Source organism: Nerophis lumbriciformis, linkage group LG06 (assembly GCF_033978685.3).
Source record: "Nerophis lumbriciformis linkage group LG06, RoL_Nlum_v2.1, whole genome shotgun sequence".
Classification (NCBI taxonomy): Eukaryota; Metazoa; Chordata; class Actinopteri; order Syngnathiformes; family Syngnathidae; genus Nerophis; species Nerophis lumbriciformis.
The window spans coordinates 37895901-37919428 of record NC_084553.2 but is presented as its reverse complement, the minus strand read 5'-3'; the positions used below and the strand labels follow the sequence as shown (position 1 = coordinate 37919428).

General features: G+C 39.8%; 1 protein-coding gene across 1 annotated transcript in view; it reads left to right on the top strand.

Moving 5' to 3' along the window:
* The first annotated feature begins 7375 nt into the window (after positions 1-7375).
* Positions 7376-23528, top strand: part of csmd1a (CUB and Sushi multiple domains 1a) — a 1090750-nt gene continuing 1074597 nt past the window's right edge. Inside the window, exon 1 of the mRNA XM_061964242.1 lies at positions 7376-7887. Coding sequence (XP_061820226.1) covers positions 7746-7887 — 142 coding nt within the window. The 5' untranslated portion in view covers positions 7376-7745. The remainder of the gene's footprint in view (positions 7888-23528) is intronic.

Here is a 23528-nt window from a genome sequence, read left to right as displayed (position 1 = left end):
CTAAGTAGAGAAGCCCAAACTTCCCTCTCCCCAGCCACTTCGTGCAGCTCCTGCCAGGGGATCCCACAACTTTCCCAGGCCAGCCGGGAGACATAGTCTTCCCAACGTGTCCTGGGTCTTCCCTGTGGCCTCCTTCCGGACGGACGTGCCCTACACACCTCCCTATGGAGGCGTTTGGGTGGCTTCCTGACCAGATGTCCGAACTATCTCATCTGGCTGCTCTCGATGTGGAGGAGCAGCGGCTTTACTTTAAGCTCCTCCTGGATGACAGAGCTTCTCACCCTATCTCTAAGGGAGAGCCCGACCACCCGGCGGAGGAAACTCATTTCGGCCGCTTATACCCGTGATCTTGTCCTTTCGGTCATAACCCAAAGCTCATGACCATAGGTGAAGATGGGAACGTGGATCGACCGGTAAATTGAGAGCTTTACCTTCCGGCTCGGCTCCTTCTTCACCACAACGGATCGATACAGCGTCTCATTACTGAAGACGCTGCACCGATCTGCCTGTCGATCTCACGATCCACTCTTCTCTCACTCGTGAACAAGACTCCGAGGAACTTGAACTCCTCCACATGGGGCAGGGTCTCCTCCCCAACCCGGAGATGGCACTCAGGAAACCAAAAACAGCAAACAAATATCTCATGCGCATCCTAACTGTGAAGGTCGCTCCTAATGTACCCATGTAAGCCTGACACGGGAATGTGTGTTGGTTTCTACTAGGGCGATTAAGGACGTTCCCTGCTTTTCACCAGCATTTTTTGAGAGACACTTTTCTAGAACATGCTAACAAATGTCAAACGTGCATCCTAAAGGTGTGAAGGTAGCTTCTAGTATTCCCGCGTAAGCCTGATACGGGAAGGTCTCCTGGTTTCTACTAGGGCGATTGAGGAAGTTCCCTGCTTTTCACCAGTGTTTTTTGAAACACACTTTTCAAAAACAAGAAACCAAAAACTGCAAACAAATATCCCATGTGCCTCCTAACTGTGAAGGTCGCTCCTAGTATGACCATGTAAGCCTGATACGGGAAGGTGTGTTGGTTTCTATTAGGGCGATTGAGGAAGTTCCCTGCTTTTCACCAGTGTTTTTTGAAAGACACTTTTCAAAAACAGGAAAACATAAACAAGTATGTAAATATCCCATGTGTATCGTAAGTGTGAAGGTCACTCCTAGTATACCCATGTAAGCCTGATAGGGGAAGGTGTATTGGGTTCTACTAGGGCAGGGGTCGGCAACCTTTACCAGTCAAAGAGCCATTTTGACCAGTTTCGCAAATTATAGAAAACAATGGGAGCCGCAAACATTTTTTGAATTTTTAATTGAAATAACACTGCATACAAAGATTTTTTTTTGCTTTGTGCTAATAACCAGGGGTCTCAGACACGCTGCCCACACCTTTATGTGGAATTTGAAAGCTGGTGCGGCACGCGGGTTTTAAATTAATGGCGCTTGTCAGCGTCATGCGTGCCGTGATGGTACAGCATATAGCACCCACTATAGTCAGCGTGCCCGATCAGCCACACGTTGTATGGGGCTTACGCTTGCTCACGTAGGTAACAGCAAGGCATACTTGGTCAACAACCACACAGGTCACACTGACGATGGCGGTATATAAAAAAAAACTTTAACACTCTTACTAATAATGCGCCACACTGTGAACCCACACCAAACAAGAATGACAAACAAATTTCGGGAGAACATCTGCACCGTAACACCACATAAACACAACAGGACAAATACCCAGAATCCCATGCAGCCCTAACTCTTCCGGGATACATTATAGACCCCACCCCCCCAACCCCCCTTTACCAAACCCCGCCCACCTCAACCAACGCACAGGGGGGGGGGGGGTGATGTGTGAGGGAGCAGGGTTGGGGTAGGGGCGGGGTTTGGTGGTAGCAGGGGTGTATAATGTAGCCCGGAAGAGTCAGGGCTGCATGGGATTCTGGGTGTTTGTTCTGTTGTGTTTATGTTGTGTTAAGTTGCAGATGTTCTCCCGAAATGTGTTTGTCATTCTTGTTTGGTTTTGGTTTAAAGTGTGGCACATTATTGTAAGAGTGTTAAAGTTGTTTTATATGACCACCGTCAGTGTAACCTGTGTGGCTGTTGACCAAGTATGCCTTGCTGTCACGTACGTGTGCATGCAGAAGATGTATATTGTATAACAAGTGTTGGGCTGGCATGGTGTTAATACAGATTGTAGAGGGCGCCAAATGTTGTACCATCATGGCACGCTCTTATTATTGCCGTAAGGGTGAAAATCGGTGAATATTAATCCCGGGAGTTTTCTGCGAGAGGCACTGAAATCCGGAAGTCTCACGGGAAAATTGGGGGGTTCAGCAAGTAAGCTGCTGAGCCGCATCAGAGTGATCAAAGAGCCGCACGCGGCTCCGGAGCCCCGGGTTGCCGACCCCTGTACTAGGGCAAATAAGGAAGTTCCTTGCTTTTCACAAGGATTTTTTGAGAGACATTTTTCCAAAACATGCTAACAAATGTCCAAAGTGTATCATAACTGTGAAGGCAGCTCCAAGTATTCCCGCGTAAGCCTGATATGGGAATTTGTATTGGTTTCTACTAGGCCAGTTGAGGAAGTTCCCTGATTTTCACCAGTGTTTTTTGAAAGACACTTTTCAAAAACAGGAAAACAAAAACAAGCACAAAAATAACCCATGTGTATCAAATGTGTGAAGGTTGCTCCTAATATACCCATGTAAGCCTGATACGGGAATGTTTGTTGGTTTCTACTGGGTCGATTGAGGAAGTTCCGTACTTTTCACGAGTGTTTTTTGAGAGACACTTTTCCGAAACATGCTAAAAAATATCCAACGTGCATCTTAAAAGTGTGAAGCTAGCTTCTATTATTCCCATTTAAGCCTGATACGGGAACGTCTATTGGTTTCTACTAGGCCAGTTGAGGAAGTTCCCTGATTTTCACCAATGTTTTTGAAAGACACTTTTCAAAAACAGGAAAACAAAAACAAGCACACAAATATCCCATGTGCCTCCTAACTGTGAAGGTCGCTCCTAGTGAACCCATGTAAGCCTGATACAGGAATGTGTGTTGGTTTCTACTAGGCCAGTTGAGGAAGTTCCCTGCTTTTCACCAATGTTTTTTGAAAGACACTTTTCAAAAACAGGAAAACAAAAACAAGCACACAAATAACCCATGTGTATCGAATGTGTGAAGGTTGCTCCTAATATACCCATGTAAGCCTGATACGGGAATGTTTGTTGGTTTCTACTAGGTCGATTGAGGAAGTTCCCTACTTTTCACCAGTGTTTTTTGAGAGACACTTTTCCGAAACATGCCAAAAAATATCCAACGTGTATCCTAAAAGTGTGAAGCTAGCTCCTATTATTCCCATTTAAGCCTGCTACCGGAAGGTGTGTTAGTTTCTATTAGGGCGATTGAGGAAGTTCCCTGCTTTTCACCAGTGTTTTTTGAAAGACACTTTTCAAAACAGGAAAACAAAAAACAAGCACACAAATATCCCATGTGTATCGTAAGTGTGGCAGACACTCCTATACCCGTGTAAGCCTGATACGGGCTTACATGGCTTCTATAGGTCGATTGAGGAAGTTCCCTGCTTTTCACCAGTGTTTTTTTGAAAGACACTTTTCAAAAACAAGAAACCAAAAACTGCAAACAAATATCCCATGCGCCTCCGAACTGTGAAGGTTGCTCCTAGTGTACCCATGTAAGCCTGATACGAGAATGTGTATTGGTTTCTACTAGGCCAGTTGAGGAAGTTCCCTGATTTTCACCAGTCTTTTTTGAAAGACACTTTTCAAAAACAGGAAAACAAAAACAAGCCCAAAAATAACCCATGTGTATCGAATGTGTGGAGGTTGCTCCTAATATACCCATGTAAGCCTGATACGGGAATGTTTGTTGGCTTCTACTGGGTCGATTGAGGAAGTTCCGTACTTTTCACCAATGTTTTTTGAGAGACACTTTTCCGAAACATGCAAAAAAATATCCAACGTGTATCCTAAAAGTGTGAAGCTAGCTCCTATTATTCCCATTTAAGCCTGATACGGGAAGGTGTGTTGGTTTCTATTAGGGCGATTGAGGAAGTTCCCTGCTTTTCACTAGTGTTTTTTGAAAGACACTTTTCAAAAACAAGAAACCAAAAACTGCAAACAAATATCCCATGCACCTCCTAACTGTGAAGGTCGGTCCTAGTGTACCCATGTAAGCCTGATACGGGAATGTGTATTGGTTTCTACTAGGCCAGTTGAGGAAGTTCCCTGATTTTCACCAGTCTTTTTTGAAAGACACTTTTCAAAAACAGGAAAACAAAAACAAGCACAAAAATAACCCATGTGTATCGAATGTGTGAAAGCCGCTCCTAATATACCCATGTAAGCCTGATACGGGAATGTTTGTTGGTTTCTACTAGGTCGATTGAGAAAGTTCCCTACTTTTCACCAGTGTTTTTTGAGAGACACTTTTCCGAAACATGCTAAACAATATCCAACGTGTATCCTAAAACTGTGAAGCTAGCTCCTATTATTCCCATTTAGGCCTGATACGGGAAGGTGTGTTGGTTTCTATTAGGGCGATTGAGGAAGTTCCCTGCTTTTCACCAGTGTTTTTTGAAATATACTTTTCAAAAACAGGAAAACAAAAACAAGCATGTAAATATCCCATGTGTATCGTAAGTGTGAAGGTCGCTCCTAGTATACCCATGTAAGCCTGATATGGGAATATGTATTGGTTTCTACTAGGCCAGTTGAGGAAGTTCCCTGATTTTCACCAATGTTTTTTGAAAGACACTTTTCAAAAACAGGAAAACAAAAACAAGCACACAAATATCCCATGTGCCTCCTAACTGTGAAGGTCGCTCCTAGTATAAGCATGTAAGCCTGATATGGGAATGTTTGTTGGTTTTTACTAGGTCGATTGAGGAAGTTCCCTACTTTTCACCAGTGTTTTTTGAGAGACACTTTTCCGAAACATGCTAAAAAATATCCAACGTGTATCCTAAAAGTGTGAAGCTAGCTCCTATTATTCCCATTTAAGCCTGCTACGGGAAGGTGTGTTGGTTTCTATTAGGGCGATTGAGGAAGTTCCCTGCTTTGAACCAGTGTTTTTTGAAAGACACTTTTCAAAACAGGAAAACAAAAAACAAGCACACAAATATCCCATGTGTATCGTAAGTGTGGCAGACACTCCTATACCCGTGTAAGCCTGATACGGGCTTACATGGCTTCTACTAGGTCGATTGAGGAAGTTCCCTGCTTTTCACCAGTGTTTTTTTGAAAGACACTTTTCAAAAACAAGAAACCAAAAACTGCAAACAAATATCCCATGCGCCTCCTAACTGTGAAGGTCGCTCCTAGTGTACCCATGTAAGCCTGATACGGGAATGTGTATTGGTTTCTACTAGGCCAGTTGAGGAAGTTCCTTGATTTTCACCAGTCTTTTTTGAAAGACACTTTTCAAAAACAGGAAAACAAAAACAAGCACACAAATAACCCATGTGCATCCTAACTGTGAAGGTCGCTCATAATATACCCATGTAAGCCAGATTCGGGAATGTTTGTTGGTTTTTACTCGGTCGATTGAGGAAGTTCCCTACTTTTCACCAGTGTTTTTTGAGAGACACTTTTCCGAAACATGCTAAAAAATATCCAACGTGTATCCTAAAAGTGTGAAGCTAGCTCCTATTATTCCCATTTAAGCCTGATACGGGAAGGTGTGTTGGTTTCTATTAGGGCGATTGAGGAAGTTCCCTGCTTTTCACTAGTGTTTTTTGAAAGACACTTTTCAAAACAGGAAAACAAAAAACAAGCACACAAATATCCCATGTGTATCGTAAGTGTGGCAGACACTCCTATACCCATGTAAGCCTGATACGGGCTTATATGGTTTCTACTAGGTCGATTGAGGAAGTTCCTTGCTTTTCACCAGTGTTTTTTTGAAAGACACTTTTCAAATACAAGAAACCAAAAACTGCAAACAAATATCCCATGCGCCTCCTAACTGTGAAGGTCGCTCCTAGTGTACCCATGATGTGTGGGCAACAAATTATGTTAGTATCTGCTTTTAAATATTTAGGATTTTTAATTGATGACCACTTGAGTTTTATGGAGCACATTCAGTATGTTGTAAAAAAACTTAAACTTTTACTGGGATTTTATTATAGAAACAAGTCTTGCTTTTCTTTTACTGTGAAATAGAAATTGGTTGAAACAACCTTTTTACCTGTTATTGACTATGGAGATGTGTTGTACATGAATGCTACTGCTGGTTGTCTCCACAAGCTGGATAGTGTGTACCACGGGGCACTGAGATTCATCACCAACTGCGCTCCCCTTACTCACCATTGTGTGTTATACTCAATGGTTAACTGGACATCTTTATCTGCTCGACGCCTCAATCATTGGTATGTTTTCATCTACAAAACCATTCTGGGTATCACTCCATCTTATCTGTCTTGTCTTTTAACAAAGAAACAAGGAAGTCACAATCTTCGTTCAATGAATGTTCTGCAATTTGTCGTCCCCAAAGTAAGAACTGAACTGGGCAAGAAAGCATTTAGGTTTTCAGCACCAAAGGCTTGGAATAACCTACAATCGAATATTAAACTTCAAACCCTAGTTACGTTGAATGAGTTTAAAGCTTCTGTGAAAGGACTGCAGTCTACCTTGTCTGTATGCACATGTGTCATGTGAGCAAGTTTTAATGTTGTAAATGTGATGTTTTATGTATTTGTTTACTGTTTTTAATGCAACCTTGCTGCTGCCCTCTTGGCCAGGTCTCCCTTGGAAAATAGATCTTTGATCTCAATGGGATTGAGGTGGCGACTTGTCCAGGGTGTACCCCGCCTTCCGCCCGATTGTAGCTGAGATAGGCTCCAGCGCCCCCCGCGACCCCGAAGGGAATAAGCGGTAGGAAATGGATGGATGGGATTTTACCTGGTTAAATAAAGGCTAATAAATAATAATAAATACGTGTCGGTTTCTACGAGGGCAATTGAAGAAGTTCCCTGCTTTTTACCAGTGTTTTTTGAGAGACACTTTTCCAAAACAGGAAAACAAAGCTCACAAATATCCCATGTGTATCCCGAGTGTGGCAGACGCTCCTATACCCGTGTAAGCCTGATACGGGCCGGTGAAATGTTTTCCATCAGGGGAATCGAGGAAGCTCCCTGCTTGTCAACATTATGCGTGCATTGACATGACACTTTACACCAAGTCTTACTTTCATACAAAACTGAGACCAGTAAAGTCTTGTTAAAGGTTTCTCTATCTCTCCTCCCTCCCTTTCTCCTTTTCTGCTCTCTCTCTCTCTCTCTCTCTCTCTCGCTCTCTCTCTCTCTCTCTCCCCTGCATGCTTCTCAGTCGGCACTGCTCAGTGTGCTGTGAGGACCTAGCCAGCATCATCTCTCTTCTCTCCTCACCTTCACCGAGTCGCTCCATCCTTCCTCCTCCTCCTCTGCTATGACATCTCACACCGGTGGCGCGCTGCTTCTCACGCTGCCAGCCAGGCACCGCTCCTCCATCCTGGACATGTGCGCCCGGAATATCCGCCATTGATCCTTGGGTGGCGTTGTTTTGTTTTCTTTTCTTTTGATTAGTGTGTGGTTGTATATTTTGAAAAGATCAACAAGGAAATAGGAAAAAGGAGGAGGGGGGGCGGCCGTCATCTTTTACCCCCCTTCCGCTCCCTTCAGCCAAGCAGAGCGGCAAGGTGGGGGGAAGGCATTTGAAGCCGGCTTGGATTTATTTAACAGCAACATGACGGATTTAGGGAGGTCGATGGTGCTGATGCTGATGAAGAGGAGGGGGCTGACGGTGAGGAAAATGGCCAGACTAAGACGCGACTTCTGGCTTCTCCTCCTGACGGGGTTCCTCGTTGGGGATTTCTCCTCCTCTAGGGGTGAGTTCGGAAGTGTGTGTGTGTGTGTGTGTGTGTGTGTGTGCGCGCACTTGAAGTGTGCGCCCTCACCAAAAAAAAAAAGGACCATAGCGTGCTTGTGTGCGCAACTTGCAGCCACACTTTGGTGGGTTTGAGGAGGATGTGGTCCGAAAAAGTAGTTAAAAAATAAATCATTGATGACTTCAGCCAGGGTGTGTTGTTACCACAGCTGCTCTAAGAGGACATCTGTTTAATTAAAAATATAGATAAAGAAAAGAAAAAAAATCACCCATTCAATCAAACTTAACTGAGTTTGTCTCGGTTGCCGTGGAGATGCTTGTGGGATGTGCTCCCTGGTGTCAGCAGGCCTGCAGTGCTGCTCGGTGGGAAGTTGGTGACCAAACAAGGATGCATGAAGCTGGGAGGGAGGAAAGTGTTAACCTTCTATCCCCCCTTTTTTTTTTTTTGGGGTGCCGCAAGCTGACTTGTGTTTGTCAATGGCTTCTCTGTGTTGTGCTTCTGTAGCCTTTTCACTCCTGTGCTCATGCCTGTCACTGTCACCTCTCTCTATTGCACACACACACACACACACACACACACACACACACTGCATTTTTATGCTGTAGGTGGAGCTGTGTGCACAGGTTTTTTGTTTTCCCTCTGACACGCATGCACCTGCACAGTTTAGAAATAAAGCAGCTTTAATTGGACTAATCATGGCTATGTGAGACATTGAAATGTTGCAAAAGGTGGTAATAGCTCATTTCAGTTTCATACCCTTGTTTTGTTTGCATGTGCATGCGACCTGTTACATATCCTGACTACGGTGGCCCTATGAGCTGAAAAAGGCTCATTCCTGGACCTGCAGGGAGTGCTGCAAGTCCACGGTTTAGAGAGAATAGTTTTTACGTGAGGGTTGGACATGTTGACGGTGCGTTTAAGCGGTTTAGGATTCATGCAACTTCTGCTGTCCACTCATCTGTGATTCATCCCCAATCTGTGCCTGCATGTCCCGCTGCCTGTCAGCTATTCCGTCAACATTTTTCCTTTAAAAAGCCTGTCAGAAAATAGTTTTAATCAAGGTTTCAATCTAGCTGTGGAGCCACATTTTGTGACTTAACGGACACACACACAAAGGATTGCGTTAAAATAAATTAAAGGGGAAACAGACATCTGGAAAGACAGACGTGGTGATGCAATAATTTATTTTGTACGTCCTCAAACCCCAGATGGCGAGCAGCCCTTTAAATGTGGATGATGATGCACTTTAAATTCCAAAACACAACTAATTATTGATTGTCTGCAAATGTCACTTAAAATGTTATGAAAAGTCAAGAAACTTTTACAATGGAAAACACTGCATTAAAATGTGTGCGTGTGTGTGTGTGTGTGTGTGTGTGTGTGTGTGTGTGTGTGTGTGTGTGTGTGCGTGTGTGTGCGAGCGTGCTTGTGTGCATAGACTACAAAAGCAAACAAGCGTTGTCCTGCCTAATTAAAGCCGGGGCAAAAATATTGGCACATATGTGGCTGTAGGCAACCTCCTGATGTAATTTTAACTCTTTATCTACTTCTGTGCTGACATCATCTTCTAATTTCCATGACACATTTAAAAGCTAAAAAAAAAAAAACTGTGCACGAAAGACGAGTCTTTCTGTTCTTATTATCGATGAGTATCAACAATTCAGAGTTTTGCCAATACCTTATGGCTTTTTGCTCTATTTCCTCTCCCTCACTCTCTCTACACACACACACGCACACGCACACGCACACGCACACGCAAACGCGCACACATACACACACACGTATATATATATATATATATATATATATATATATATATATATATATATATATATATATTTACTGCATGTACTTCACCAGGAAACAACAAGGTTGTGCTTTGCGCTTGTGGAGTTATTCTGCACCCTTCCCCAAGTTTCACAATGACGTCAATGCATACTCCCACGGCATGGTGCTCGGCATGTCTGGATCTTTGCTGCCATGGTTAATATTTTGCCTTTTGTGATCGCTTGTGTTTAGTTACCTCATAAATGCATAATGCGAGAAGCACTTTCTGTATTCCACTTTTAATTCATGTTGCATGGAAATTTAGAGTGGGAATATTATGCACATACCTAACAAAACATATACCTTTGCTTTTTTGTGACAACTGTTGCCCCCTGTCGAGTGTGGGCAGTATTGCATTAATTAACTTTTCTTTAGTGAGACTGAATGGTTTCATTATTTGGGTGATGTTTGGATGTCGCTTATTGAGGGCCCCATATGTGCTGTGATTGGCAACCAGTTTAGGGTGTATCCTACTATCTTGAAGCTTCCTAGTGACGCTGATTAAGATAAGTAGTAGGAAGGATTGTTTGTAAGATGCACTTATGATGCCTACCTCGGTTACCCTGAGAAAAAAGACAATGGAGGATGCAAAGTAGTGTTCCTGTTTTAGGGAATGATTGTGGCTGGGGTTACAGTATATTGAACTAATTTGTTTTGGGGGACACATTTTCAGAAAGTTAAGGACCGGTGGAGCCAGACTTCTCTCTTCACTAATAGTATTTGTAAAAGGTCTCTTTGCCGTGAGGGTTCTCCTGAGCCCGAAATATCCTCCGTGAGCCCGGTAGACAGTTTGAATACAATCTTTTTATTACAACAGTCTGGAATTGCTTTTCAGCAGTCTCTTTTGGGCGCTCGCTCTCGCTCTCTCTCCAGCTCCCAACTCCAACTCCAACTACGTGTCTCATTCCGGCTGCTGCTAATAAAGGCGACAGGTGATTAGATAACAAGGCCCACTTGGGCCATCTACTCACCTGTTGCTGTCTTCGAGGCCGGTCCTGGCACACCCCCTTCCGTGGCAGGCCCAAAGGCCACGCCCCCCTCCACAGCATTATTTTCTGAGAACCAGAATCTTCTACAATAAACATTTGATTTTGTTCTATTTATTTTGCTGAGTTTTTAAGGACCTTCTTCAAAAAAACTAGAATACAAACTAGAGATGTCGATAAATGCTTTAAAATGTAATATCGGAAATTATCGGTATCGTTTTTTTATTATCAGTATCGTTTTTTTATTATCGGTATGGTTTTTTATTTATTTTTTTTTTTTAATTAAATCAACATAGAAAACACAAGATACACTTACAATTAGTGCACCAACCCAAAAAAACTCCCTCCCCCATTTACACTCATTCACACAAAAGGGTTGTTTCTTTCTGTTATTAATATTCTGGTTCCTACATTATATATCAATATATATCAATACAGTCTGCAAGGGATACAGTCCATAAGCACACATGATTGTGCGTGCTGCTGGTCCACTAATAGTACTAACCTTTAACAGTTAATTTTACTAATTTTCATTAATTACTAGTTTCTATGTAACTGTTTTTATATTGTTTTACTTTATTTTTTATTCAAGAAAATGTTTTTAATTTATATATCTTATTTTATTTTATTAATATTTAAAAAAAGGACCTTATCTTCACCATACCTGGTTGTCCAAATTAGTCACAATAATGTGTTAATTCCACGACTGTATATATCGGTATCGGTTGATATCGGTATCGGTAATTAAAGATTGGACAATATCGGAATATCGGATATCGGCAAAAAGCCATTATCGGACACCCCTAATGAAAACATCTGTATGATAGCACTGTAGTGTTTTTAAGAATCTGCGGAAAACATGTACCGTATTTTTCGGAGTATAAGTCGCACCTGCCGAAAATGCATAATAAAGAAGGAAAAAAACATATATAAATTGCACTGGAGCCTGGCCAAACTATGAAAAAAACTGCGACTTATAGTCCGAAAAATACGGTAAGTCTCTGACACGTTTTTTGAACAGAACCCGCGGGCCATCAGTTAAATAGCCCTAATAATGAAACAGAGAGCACTAAACTGGAATCCTGAGGAACGCTACAAGTATAACTGAAGAAGTTGAACTAATGACTGCTGACATAATGTAAACAAGCTACAGCAACGCCTTAGTTACATAAATCACGTTACAAAAAAAATTGTAACAGCCAAAAAGGAGAGAACTTAAAGGACCGCCTTGAGGAATGCCTCAGTTATATAAATCACAAGTTTGGACCCCAGTGTTCTATGTTTGCTAGCAAGGTTAAAATGTCAATGCAAGGATCTGCCAATGTGTTTACAATAGTCCAAGTTCCTCTATACAACAAGAGCACTCTAGAGTTTTTGGAAATTTGCTGCAAAAATGGTTTTGGCTTCCAAGTTTTCAACTAAACTCGGGAGCCAGTATGGTGTCATTCCAGTGTGGCCCTTTGGGCCGCCATTTTTATAGGCCTGTTCGGAAATATGTAACCTTGCCTCATTAGCAATCTCTTTGCATAACAAATCACTTAACTTTGTGCAGACACTATACCTTCCATGTAGAAATTGCGGCCAAAAGATGTTTTAGACACAAAATGCACATAAACCAGCTAGGGCACAATATAAAACAGTGTCACATTGTGTCAATAGCACCGCATGCAATAAATGAAGAAATTATATGAATACAAATAGAACAATACTGGCACAAATTGCCAGATGCATAGTGCAGTATGAATATTGTATTTAAATGACAACAAAGTGTTCTGAATGTAAGCTTTGTGTCAACATGACCATAATATATGCAATGCATTATTATTTTCATAAAATTCATGAATAAAATGTCAGCTTTCTTTTTTTTTTTCAAATATGAAGCTTTTCTATGAATTTATAGTGCATTATTTATTGTCTGGCAGTGTAAAATAAAACAATTGAGCTTAATTTATTTTGTAAAGGCACAATGGTGATGCAACTATAGTATTGGTTCTCGTTAAATGCACAATATTACCTTCTGTTTTCTGTATGCTAATTCAATGCTTGCAGTCAACCCAACACTGAGCTTATGTTTGTCCTATTGGCAACACTTGAACTATCTTATAGCGCACACACAGGGAATTCAATTTGTCTGTTAATTAGAATCTGACAAACGCCAGATTTCTATTCTTTTTCGCTGAAATTGCACGGCAATTAGTATACACTGTATGGACATAATTATTCAGACTCCTGCTGCCTCTATGTTTCTGTTCGAGTTCCTTCCAAATGTGTTTTATGGGCTTCTACAACACCAAACACCCCGAATCATGCTCTAATGGACCTTGCTTTGTGCATAATGAAAAGACAAGGGCCTTCCCCAGGAAACTGATCTGCACACTACTCTATGAACACATTTTGTTGTAAATTACATAAATTATATTAAAATTGGGGAAATCAGAGTCACCCACCTCTTCTAAAGTTTCTAAAGTAATAAAGAAATATGCTTGAATTCGTGCGTGCGAACACTCTTCAGAGATTAGAATTTTTACCTGCGTACGCCGTTTTCTGGATTTGAACGCAAGTCGATTTACAGTACGAAAGCCACCAACTCTTGTTACTTCAGGCCCCAAGTCTTGTACTTTTTATATTTCACACAATAATTGTATATGCTATGAGATCTGCTTAACAATCTATTTGTAGTGGACAGCAAGGGGCTCCCTTCCTAAATCAACATTATCTGTCTGCAGACCCGGCGACTGCACTTGTAGACCCGCACAAAGGTTTTCGACAGGGCCACCTACTGGTTCAATGTAAAATATAAAAATTCAAATCAAACAAGATCTTATCGTGAACCTTGATGTACTAAAATTTTGTTTTTAAAGCCTTTGGACAGCTGAGATAGGCTCCAGCGCCCCCCACGACCCCGGAAGGGACAAGCGGTAGAAATGGATGGATGGATGGACTAAATAGCCTACAATTAAATTAAATACTTTTAAATGCTCTATTGCGTAGGGTTATATTGACAAAACAGCCTTAAAAACCCTACAATGAAATGCTTTTAAGTGTTCTATTGCATTGGGTTATATTTACAAAACAGCCTACAGTGAAATAGATTAAATTATTAAAAAAAAAAAAAATTTATTGCACAATCTTGAAGTATTCATAAAACAGCATTTATGGTTAAAGTGAAACAATTGTTGCACTACTGACGTGTTTAAATATTCCTGGTTGAGGCAGCCATACATGTTATAATTGATAGTTTACTGATCTAGTCATTTATTTTGATCCTCCAAAGCGACAACTGACGAGGCAACTAATGATCTGTCAAAATGGGACTGTAGATGCTTTTTACATTTGCTCAACTTTGTTGGCTGGAACACAGTTGAGCTGCAGAACGGGCAATGGACCTGTTTGCAGGATGTCCTGCATTGCTCGAGTTGGGCCAAGTTTTCCATATGCTGGATGGTTTATGCACCTTAAAAAGAGAGAAAAAGACTGTTATAAAATCAAGTCTAGCAAAAAAAACAGGGCCTAAAAATAACAACAAACAAACAACTTAATTCAGACACACTCACACAAACAGACACACACACACACACACACACACACACACACACACACACACACACACACACACACACACACACACACACACACACACACACACACACACACACACACGCACGCACACGTGCACACACTCGCATGCATGCTTTAAGTTTAATGTCACAGTGTCTCCTGCTCATAAAATATAAAATGTCATGCTTTTTTGGAAACACACATATCATTTTATTTCTGTTTAATTTAATGCACATGGTAATGAAATTATTAACTTAAAAACAAAATGTGCCGGCTAAGCAAGCTTCCAAAAAAGGCTAAGCTAGCTTGGCTTGAATACTATATATTACGTGCATATAAGACTATCGTAGTGATTGTAAACATATTATAGTCAAACGTTTGTTACGCTGTACAATACAGATTTGACAAAAACTTTTATAAAATTCAACTAACAATGTGATTCACGTTCGATACTCACGTGCTTACCACCATCCATCTTCCGTATCCATATCCATTAGCTTACCTGTATTGTTTGTCTGATCTTGAATGGGATTGTGCTGAAAATTTAAATTTCCCCTCGGGGATTAATAAAGTATTTCTGATTCTGATTCTTATTACAAGATACGTTTGTATGTGGCGCTGTAACAAAAAAACAAGGGGTCTACAGGTGTGGGTCCACAAGTGTGGGTCTGACTGTGCAGTGTCCGGGTCTGCAGACACATGCTTCTCGGTAAATTGCTTCCTGTCTTGTGGCGGGAGTGGCACCTTTAAATATCCCCCGTGCGTGGAGATCAGTCCTGACTGCTGCTGGTGACAGGTGTGTTTTTAACCTCTCCATGGATTTTAGCATTGTAGTCTGTTTAACATATCTTTCTGGCTTTAGAGTTTTCTTGGTACTCCGGCAGCAGCTATTTACCCCCGTTTTAATATTACGTTTACACTTTTTGTGTTTTGGTTTTAAGGTCTGTTTCCTGTTTAATTGCATATTGTAGCCTGCTACTGTTTTGTTTAGAGTCAGGTTTTCATTGTGTTTAAAGTTGAGTTTATTTTGTCATCTTTGTGTAGCTTTTAGAAACCCTATTTAGTTCTGCACCATTAATGTATTGTGGTCCCTGGGTCTTTTAATCTCTGGATGTATTTTCCATTGGGTGTGCGTGAGAGGGACACTTGGCCCATATATCTGATTTTGTTATTTAGTGGGTGTCTTTGGGTAACACTTTCTGTTTCGTTTGGGGCATGGCTACCTCCTCTCAAGCCATTCTTGTTAGGTTATGTTTTCATATTTTTTTTTTTCAAATTTTGTTTGGTTGTTGGCCCAGGGGCTTCAAGGTTTTGATTAAAAGTGTACTTTTAATATTGGCCATTTTAACTCGCATTTTAGTCCTTGAAATATATCCATCCATCAATTTCCTACCGCTGACCCTATCTTTTTTTATTTTTCTTTATTTTTAAATTATTTTAAACAACATAAAAAAAACACAAGTAACACATACCATTAGTGCATCAACCCAAGAAAAGCCTCCCTACCCCATCCACACTCATCTACACTCATTTACACAAAAGGGGCTGTTTCTTTCTGTTATTAAAAACTTCTGGTTCCTACAATATAGAATAATACAGTCTGTAAGGGATACAGTCTTTAAAGCACACATGATTGTGTGTGCTGCTGGTCCACTAACATTTTCATTAATTACTATTTTTTATGTAATTGTTTTTATATTGTTTTACTTTCTTTTCTATCCAAGAAAAATTTCTTTTTGTTTTTATTTTATTTTATTTTTTTAATTTTATTTATCTTATTTTATTCCACTTAAAAAAAATAAAAAAATTATATCTAGCAAAAGTGGTCATTTTCTGCAGTACAAACCAGACCAAAAGCAACTTTGTTATATCAACAGCAGCCGCTCGCTCTTTCTCACTTGCGCCAACACATGCACATATGGGCTTAGGCAGTGATGTGTTTACAGCCACACAAAAAGTCAGACAACTCCAACACCACACATAAAGTGTCATTCCAGGTCGTTACACTATGATTTACCAATCAAATGTGTGCTTATTCTAGTGTCATTTATTAGGAATCTTAATTTATAAATATTAATCATGAAATGCTGTTAGTATATTAAATAAATACTAATAAAAATATATTTTTTACAAACAGGAAGTTGCAGGAATGTACACATGATCCCCTGCTTACATCTCATTGTGCAACATGTGAATGTTTTAATGGGAACTAAATGCAATGTCTGAAAGGGGTACAAGTTATTTCCAAAGCAGGACCTCCACCCAGACACACAATACAAGTACACAGTTCATGAAAAACAATATTTTTTGTTTTTGTTATTGTAAGTGGGCCTAAACACTTATATTAGAAAATAATCTCATGGAAATGACTGCTGTGATTATAATAATAAGAGAATGTTGTCTGTCCATCTGTGTTGGCCCTGCGGTGAGGTGGGGACTTGTCCAGGGTGTACCCCACCTTCCGCCCGAACGCAGCTGAGATAGGCTCCAGCACCCCCCGGCGACCCCGAAAGGGACAAGCGGTAGCAAATGGATGGATGGATGGTGATTGAACTTGTTATTTAGTCAGGTTTGGGACAGGTGTGCTGCTGGTGTAGCCACAGTGTGCACGTCTGATGTTGCTCACATGGGCTCCACTGAATGCTCAGGGAGTTTTTGCGTTTGCTCTCACACATGAAAAATTAGAGAGAACATTGGTGTGTATTTATGCATATTGGGGAAATTAGGGCATGTTTATATGCAAATTATGATAGACACGCACGCGCTAACCATTTGGCATTCAGCAACTTAAGAACAGTAGGTGGGAACAATTTGGTCGTTTAAGAACACGTCATGAATTTGAATGGACTCCTCTTAGGAAATCACTTAGGAAGAAAGATAAGAGGAAAAGTTAGGAACTTATTGCTGAATGGGGCCCAGTGAGAACAGACGCTGGCTTGACTGACCACCATGCATATTTTATGAGCCGGACGTGACGTCATTTTGAATCCAAGCAATGGCTACCTCAAAGTTCTATCCGTCATGTCACATATTGCTGGTGAATGGTGCCGTAATTACGGACGCTATGTTATGATTGATAGGGCTTGGGTTCGAGTCCTAATAAGAGTCGGTTTTATTAATTTGTTTAATGGCAATTTGTCAGGAGAAGGACATTTCATTTTTAATTACCCATTTTCCCATGATATTCCCCATATTTTGAAAGACAAATGTTGACAGGTAAAGCATTGAAGTATACACTGGGCAGGCTCATCTCGCTAAGGGCGGGTCAGAGGAAGTATCATGTTCATGAAGATGGAGGTTTTTCCTTCATATGTCACGAAACCCCAGCACTTCAAAAGCAACCATTTAAGCTCCTCTTCACTCAAAAGTGGAGCAAACAAGTGAGGGAGATGATAGATTTTTCTCACGTTTCGTGAATATAAACAGACACGGACATGCACAAGAACATCATTAAAAAGCAGGATGTGCAGAGCCATTCGGTTTATCCCAACCTCTATCTGCTTTGGAGGTACAGTACGTCCTAAAGTTAGAATGCAAATATTGTCCATGCAACATATAAAACAAGTGAACAGTATCTACATCTTTAATAAAGTCCATGTGGGAGCTTGTGGTGGCAAAAGGGCTCTCTGAGACATATTGCTGCTTCATGCTGGCTTTCAAATGAGATAGTGCTCTGTCAGAAGTTTTAAAAGAGCCATGGCCTACATACAGTAGATTATAATGTAGGAAGAAATGGTGGAGGAAGGCGAGTTTGTGTGCAGACAAAGAGAGCAAGAACATGTATTTTAAAAGACGAGGGACAGACGAAGTGAAGGAGAAGATGAAAATGTATTCCTTAGCAGACACGATTAATCACAAATGAGTTTTCCATTTTGCGCTGCTCTACTAGTAATGCCTGGAATTAAATAATGACATCATAACCCTGTCCATTCGGAATTTACACTTCAGATTTGACCTGAAGCTCCAGCATCTGTTGATATTAATGTGAAATGCAGCTGCTTGATTATCTTGTGTAGATATATATTACTCAATTTATGAGTAATCTATTGATTAGTTTGTCCGAACAAATGAGTTATTGGATAAAACACACTTGATAGCAGGGGTGTTAAACTCGTTTTCATTGAAGGCCATATCACAGTTATGGCTGCCAACAGAAGGCCACTTGGAACAGTGAATAACATTCAATATTCAAATGTACCCATGCATTTGATTATTATATCTATTTATAGATTATACAGTAAAAAAACAAAAAAAAACTGGCAACTCAGTCACCTGAGTTTACTGTAAAATATACAGTGTTTTTATTTTTTTTTCAACATTAGCCCTGTTTTTTACGGCAACAACTGGCAGCTTAGTCGCCGGGAATTTTACTGTACTGATTTTTACGATATTACTGTAAATAGTAGAAACAGTAATATTGTTTTTTTTTTTTTTTTTATTCTGGCAAATGAGCTGCCAGTTTTCTGTAAAAAAAAGTGGTACTGTTTTTACATTTACAGTAATACAGGGTTAAAACAACCACCGTAGATTTTACGGTAAAACAAAACTGGCAGCTTAGTCGACAGAATTTGACCGTAAAAATTGTTTTTATTTTTATTTACTGTAATAGGATGTAAAAAGTATAATGATATTTTTTACACTGTACAATTTGATGGATATCTTGCTTTGAAATCATGATAACAACCAAACCTAACCCACCCCCCTCCACACCCCGGATTGTAAATAATGTAAATAATTCAATGTGATTATCTTGTGTGATGACTGTATTAGGATGATAGTATACAGGTAAAAGCCAGTAAATTAGAATATTTTGAAAAACTTGATTTATTTCAGTAATTGCATTCAAAAGGTGTAACTTGTACATTATATTTATTCATTGCACACAGACTGATGCATTCAAATGTTTATTTCATTTAATTTTGATGATTTGAAGTGGCAACAAATGAAAATCCTAAATTCCGTGTGTCACAAAATTAGAATATTACTTAAGGCTAATACAAAAAAGGGATTTTTAGAAATGTTGGCCAACTGAAAAGTATGAAAATGAAAAATATGAGCATGTACAATACTCAATACTTGGTTGGAGCTCCTTTTGCCTCAATTACTGCGTTAATGCGGCGTGGCATGGAGTCGATGAGTTTCTGGCACTGCTCAGGTGTTATGAGAGCCCAGGTTGCTCTGATAGTGGCCTTCAACTCTTCTGCGTTTTTGGGTCTGGCATTCTGCATCTTCCTTTTCACAATACCCCACAGATTTTCTATGGGGCTAAGGTCAGGGGAGTTGGCGGGCCAATTTAGAACAGAAATACCATGGTCCGTAAACCAGGCACGGGTAGATTTTGCGCTGTGTGCAAGCGCCAAGTCCTGTTGGAACTTGAAATCTCCATCTCCATAGAGCAGGTCAGCAGCAGGAAGCATGAAGTGCTCTAAAACTTGCTGGTAGACGGCTGCGTTGACCCTGGATCTCAGGAAACAGAGTGGACCGACACCAGCAGATGACATGGCACCCCAAACCATCACTGATGGTGGAAACTTTACACTAGACTTCAGGCAATGTGGATCCTGTGCCTCTCCTGTCTTCCTCCAGACTCTGGGACCTCGATTTCCAAAGGAAATGCAAACCAAACCAACCCAAACCATCAGTGATGGTTTGGGGTGCCATGTCATCTGCTGGTGTCGGTCCACTCTGTTTCCTGAGATCCAGGGTCAACGCAGCCGTCTACCAGCAAGTTTTAGAGCACTTCATGCTTCCTGCTGCTGACCTGCTCTATGGAGATGGAGATTTCAAGTTCCAACAGGACTTGGTGCCTGCACACAGCGCAAAATCTACCCGTGCCTGGTTTACGGACCATGGTATTTCTGTTCTAAATTGGCCCGCCAACTCCCCTGACCTTAGCCCCATAGAAAATCTGTGGGGTATTGTGAAAAGGAAGATGCAGAATGCCAGACCCAAAAACGCAGAAGAGTTGAAGGCCACTATCAGAGCAACCTGGGCTCTCATAACACCTGAGCAGTGCCAGAAACTCATCGACTCCATGCCACGCCGCATTAACGCAGTAATTGAGGCAAAAGGAGCTCCAACCAAGTATTGAGTATTGTACATGCTCATATTTTTCATTTTCATACTTTTCAGTTGGCCAACATTTCTAAAAATCCCTTTTTTGTATTAGCCTTAAGTAATATTCTAATTTTGTGACACACGGAATTTTGGATTTTCATTTGTTGCCACTTCAAATCATCAAAATTAAATGAAATAAACATTTGAATGCATCAGTCTGTGTGCAATGAATAAATATAATGTACAAGTTACACCTTTTGAATGCAATTACTGAAATAAATAAAGTTTTTCAAAATATTCTAATTTACTGGCTTTTACCTGTATATGATAGTATATATCTGTATCATGAATCAATTTAAGTGGACCCCGACTTAAACAAGTTGAAAAACTTATTCGGGTGTTACCATTTAGTGGTCAATTGTACGGAATATGTACTTCACTGTGCAACCTACTAATTAAAGTCTCAATCAATCAAATCAATCATCCATTCATCCATCCATTTTCTACCGCTTGTACCTCTTGGGGTCGCGGGGGGTGCTGCAGCCTATCTCAGCAATCAATCAAACTTTATTTGTATAGCACTTTTCATACATATAAAATGTAGCACAAAATGCTCACATTTAAAAACATAAAAAAAACAGTACTGTACCTCCCATTTTCATTGCTTAATCGCAAGTTGAAACAGTCAAGCTGGCCCACCCCCCTTTTTTTTCTGTCTTTCTCTCTCTACCACAAACATGCACGCACAATAAAAGTCATGTAAAACGTGTGGCTGACACGGAAGAACCATGTGATACAACACTATTTTAGAGAAACAAGTGCACTAGGGACTGCATGATGAAGGGCCACGACCGCAGCAATCCTGGCCCAGAGCACATAGAGAAGGACCAGGGAGTCCTCTTGCCAGAGCCACATCAGCCGCTGCACAACAGAGCCCTCAGTGCAAAGGGCTCCTGCTGAGGAAACACTGTAAAATAGTTATATCAATCTAAAATGTATTAAGAGGATACAATAAATGAATAAAATATATCAATAAGACACAATAAACAAAAGCATAAATATTTCATAAACATTTTGTTTACAGCTAAAATAAGATTAATTAAATTGGTATGTGGTAAATAAAAGCTAATAGATACTGGATAAACAGAGTTAAAAAGATAATGAAAATTGTAAGATGAATGAGAGTATTAATTAAATGCTAAGCTAAAAAGGTGGGTCTTGAGCTTGTTTTTAAAAATCATAACATTCTCTGCAGCCTTGAGGGCCTCCGGCAGGCATAACTAAAGCAGACATTTATTGTTATTTTGACAAAACAATCGTTTGGAAAGTATGATAATATAATATATTTGTTGCAACACTGGATACCATTAGAGTTTAAAAAGTATGCAATATATATATATATATATATATATATATATATATATATATATATATATATATATATATATATATATAGTTTTCTTTCAAAATGGAAAAAAACAAATACATTTAGTAAGAAAATACAAGGTACTTTATTGACGCGTATCTTTTCCAGGTGTCGCGGGCCATATAAAATGATGTGGAGGACAAGATCAGTCCAATGGGCTTTGAATTTGACACCAGTGCTTTATAGCATCAATGCATATTTTAGGGGAAATGGTTGAAATAAACACAAATGTTTCTGCTAGACATAATCTTATTTTTTCTCCTAATAAATGCACATCAACATTAAAATTGCACATATAATTAACAAACAATTAATCGAAGCAAAACAATATATAAATCAAAGCTTTTTTCTAGGCGATTCGATCGATTAATCATTGCAGCCCAAATTGTATATCTACCATTTAATATAACACAAGAATAAAAAATGGGTATTGCAATGGAGATCATGTATTTTTCATAGATAAGCAGTAGTTCAAGAAAGTTGTTGTGGAATTTGACCTTTTTTAATGAAACTGTGATAGTTGTGCACTCACTCAGATGCATATTGGAATGCACAAGAACATCAATGCAAAAGATGCCTGATGGGGTGGATTGTGGTCATCTACTAGAAGACATCAAAATGGATCGAAAATTGACATAATTTGATTCAAATATTAATTTTAGTCGGCAGAGAATAGTGAGTAATGTTTTGTTTTTCCACCCAGTATCAAATGTGATTGATTCATGATCATGTGATGTCATGTACTATACAATTATTACTTCAGGGGGGAACGGCACACAATCCCTATGTGAGACAAGAACACACGTCTTTCCATTTTCTGTGCGTACAAAATAGTAATTACCCGCTTATACAAGGCGGGTAACAAAACACATTCTCGCGCAATAATTGCGGATGATGGACAAAATCCTTTTTTTTTTTTTTTTGCCTATTATTTACAATCCTTATATAAGACAATAACATATGTTTTTCTTTTTTAATGCATTCTAATTATTGAATGAATGCAATCAAAAGTCTGCTTACAATGGAGCCTATGGAAGTAGCTGTATTTAGCCTATAAAAGCCCTTAAAAAGATCCAAACACCTCCACTAAGGTTGTATATACATGATATAAGTATATATGTAATTTAGTAATAGGTACATTTATAATAACATTTAACATTTACGTATTTTGATCATTTTAATCATACGCAGCGCATTAAACTAAAAAACGCATGACGCTTTTTTCCCACACTGCATCACTGATTAAAACTCACTGCAGACTTCATGAGAGCCAACAAACATTAGAAAAAATCACTTAATGTACAAGGTCTGCTGTCATTAGGATGCCTACTGATAGAATCTTGCTATATTCCCATTTTAAATGAAAAATTACTCATAATTCTTGGGAAGAAAAGAGGGGTAGAACCAAGCGTTATTCGTTGTTGTTCTTGCCATTTTTGGGTCTAATTTGGCTGTCAAAGTGTACGAACTTGTCAGATTACCTCCTCGTCCTTCCACTGTCCAGGTGAGAGGCATGATTTATGATCTACAATAAACTTTCACGAGCAAAAGAAGCGAGGAAGCAGCTTACCACTCGATGATGTAAACAAAGGCACACACGCTAGTGATTACAGCAACGCTATAAATAGTAATAACAATATCACTAATACTTAGTTAATATTCAAGTCGGGAAATGTGAATGGAGTATTGTTGGCACTTTTTGGATGTTTTTTTTATCGGGTTTTAGGGGCGGAATTCAGGACTTCCCATTGGCTCCACTGTAAGTGGACTTTTATTCACGTTTATTT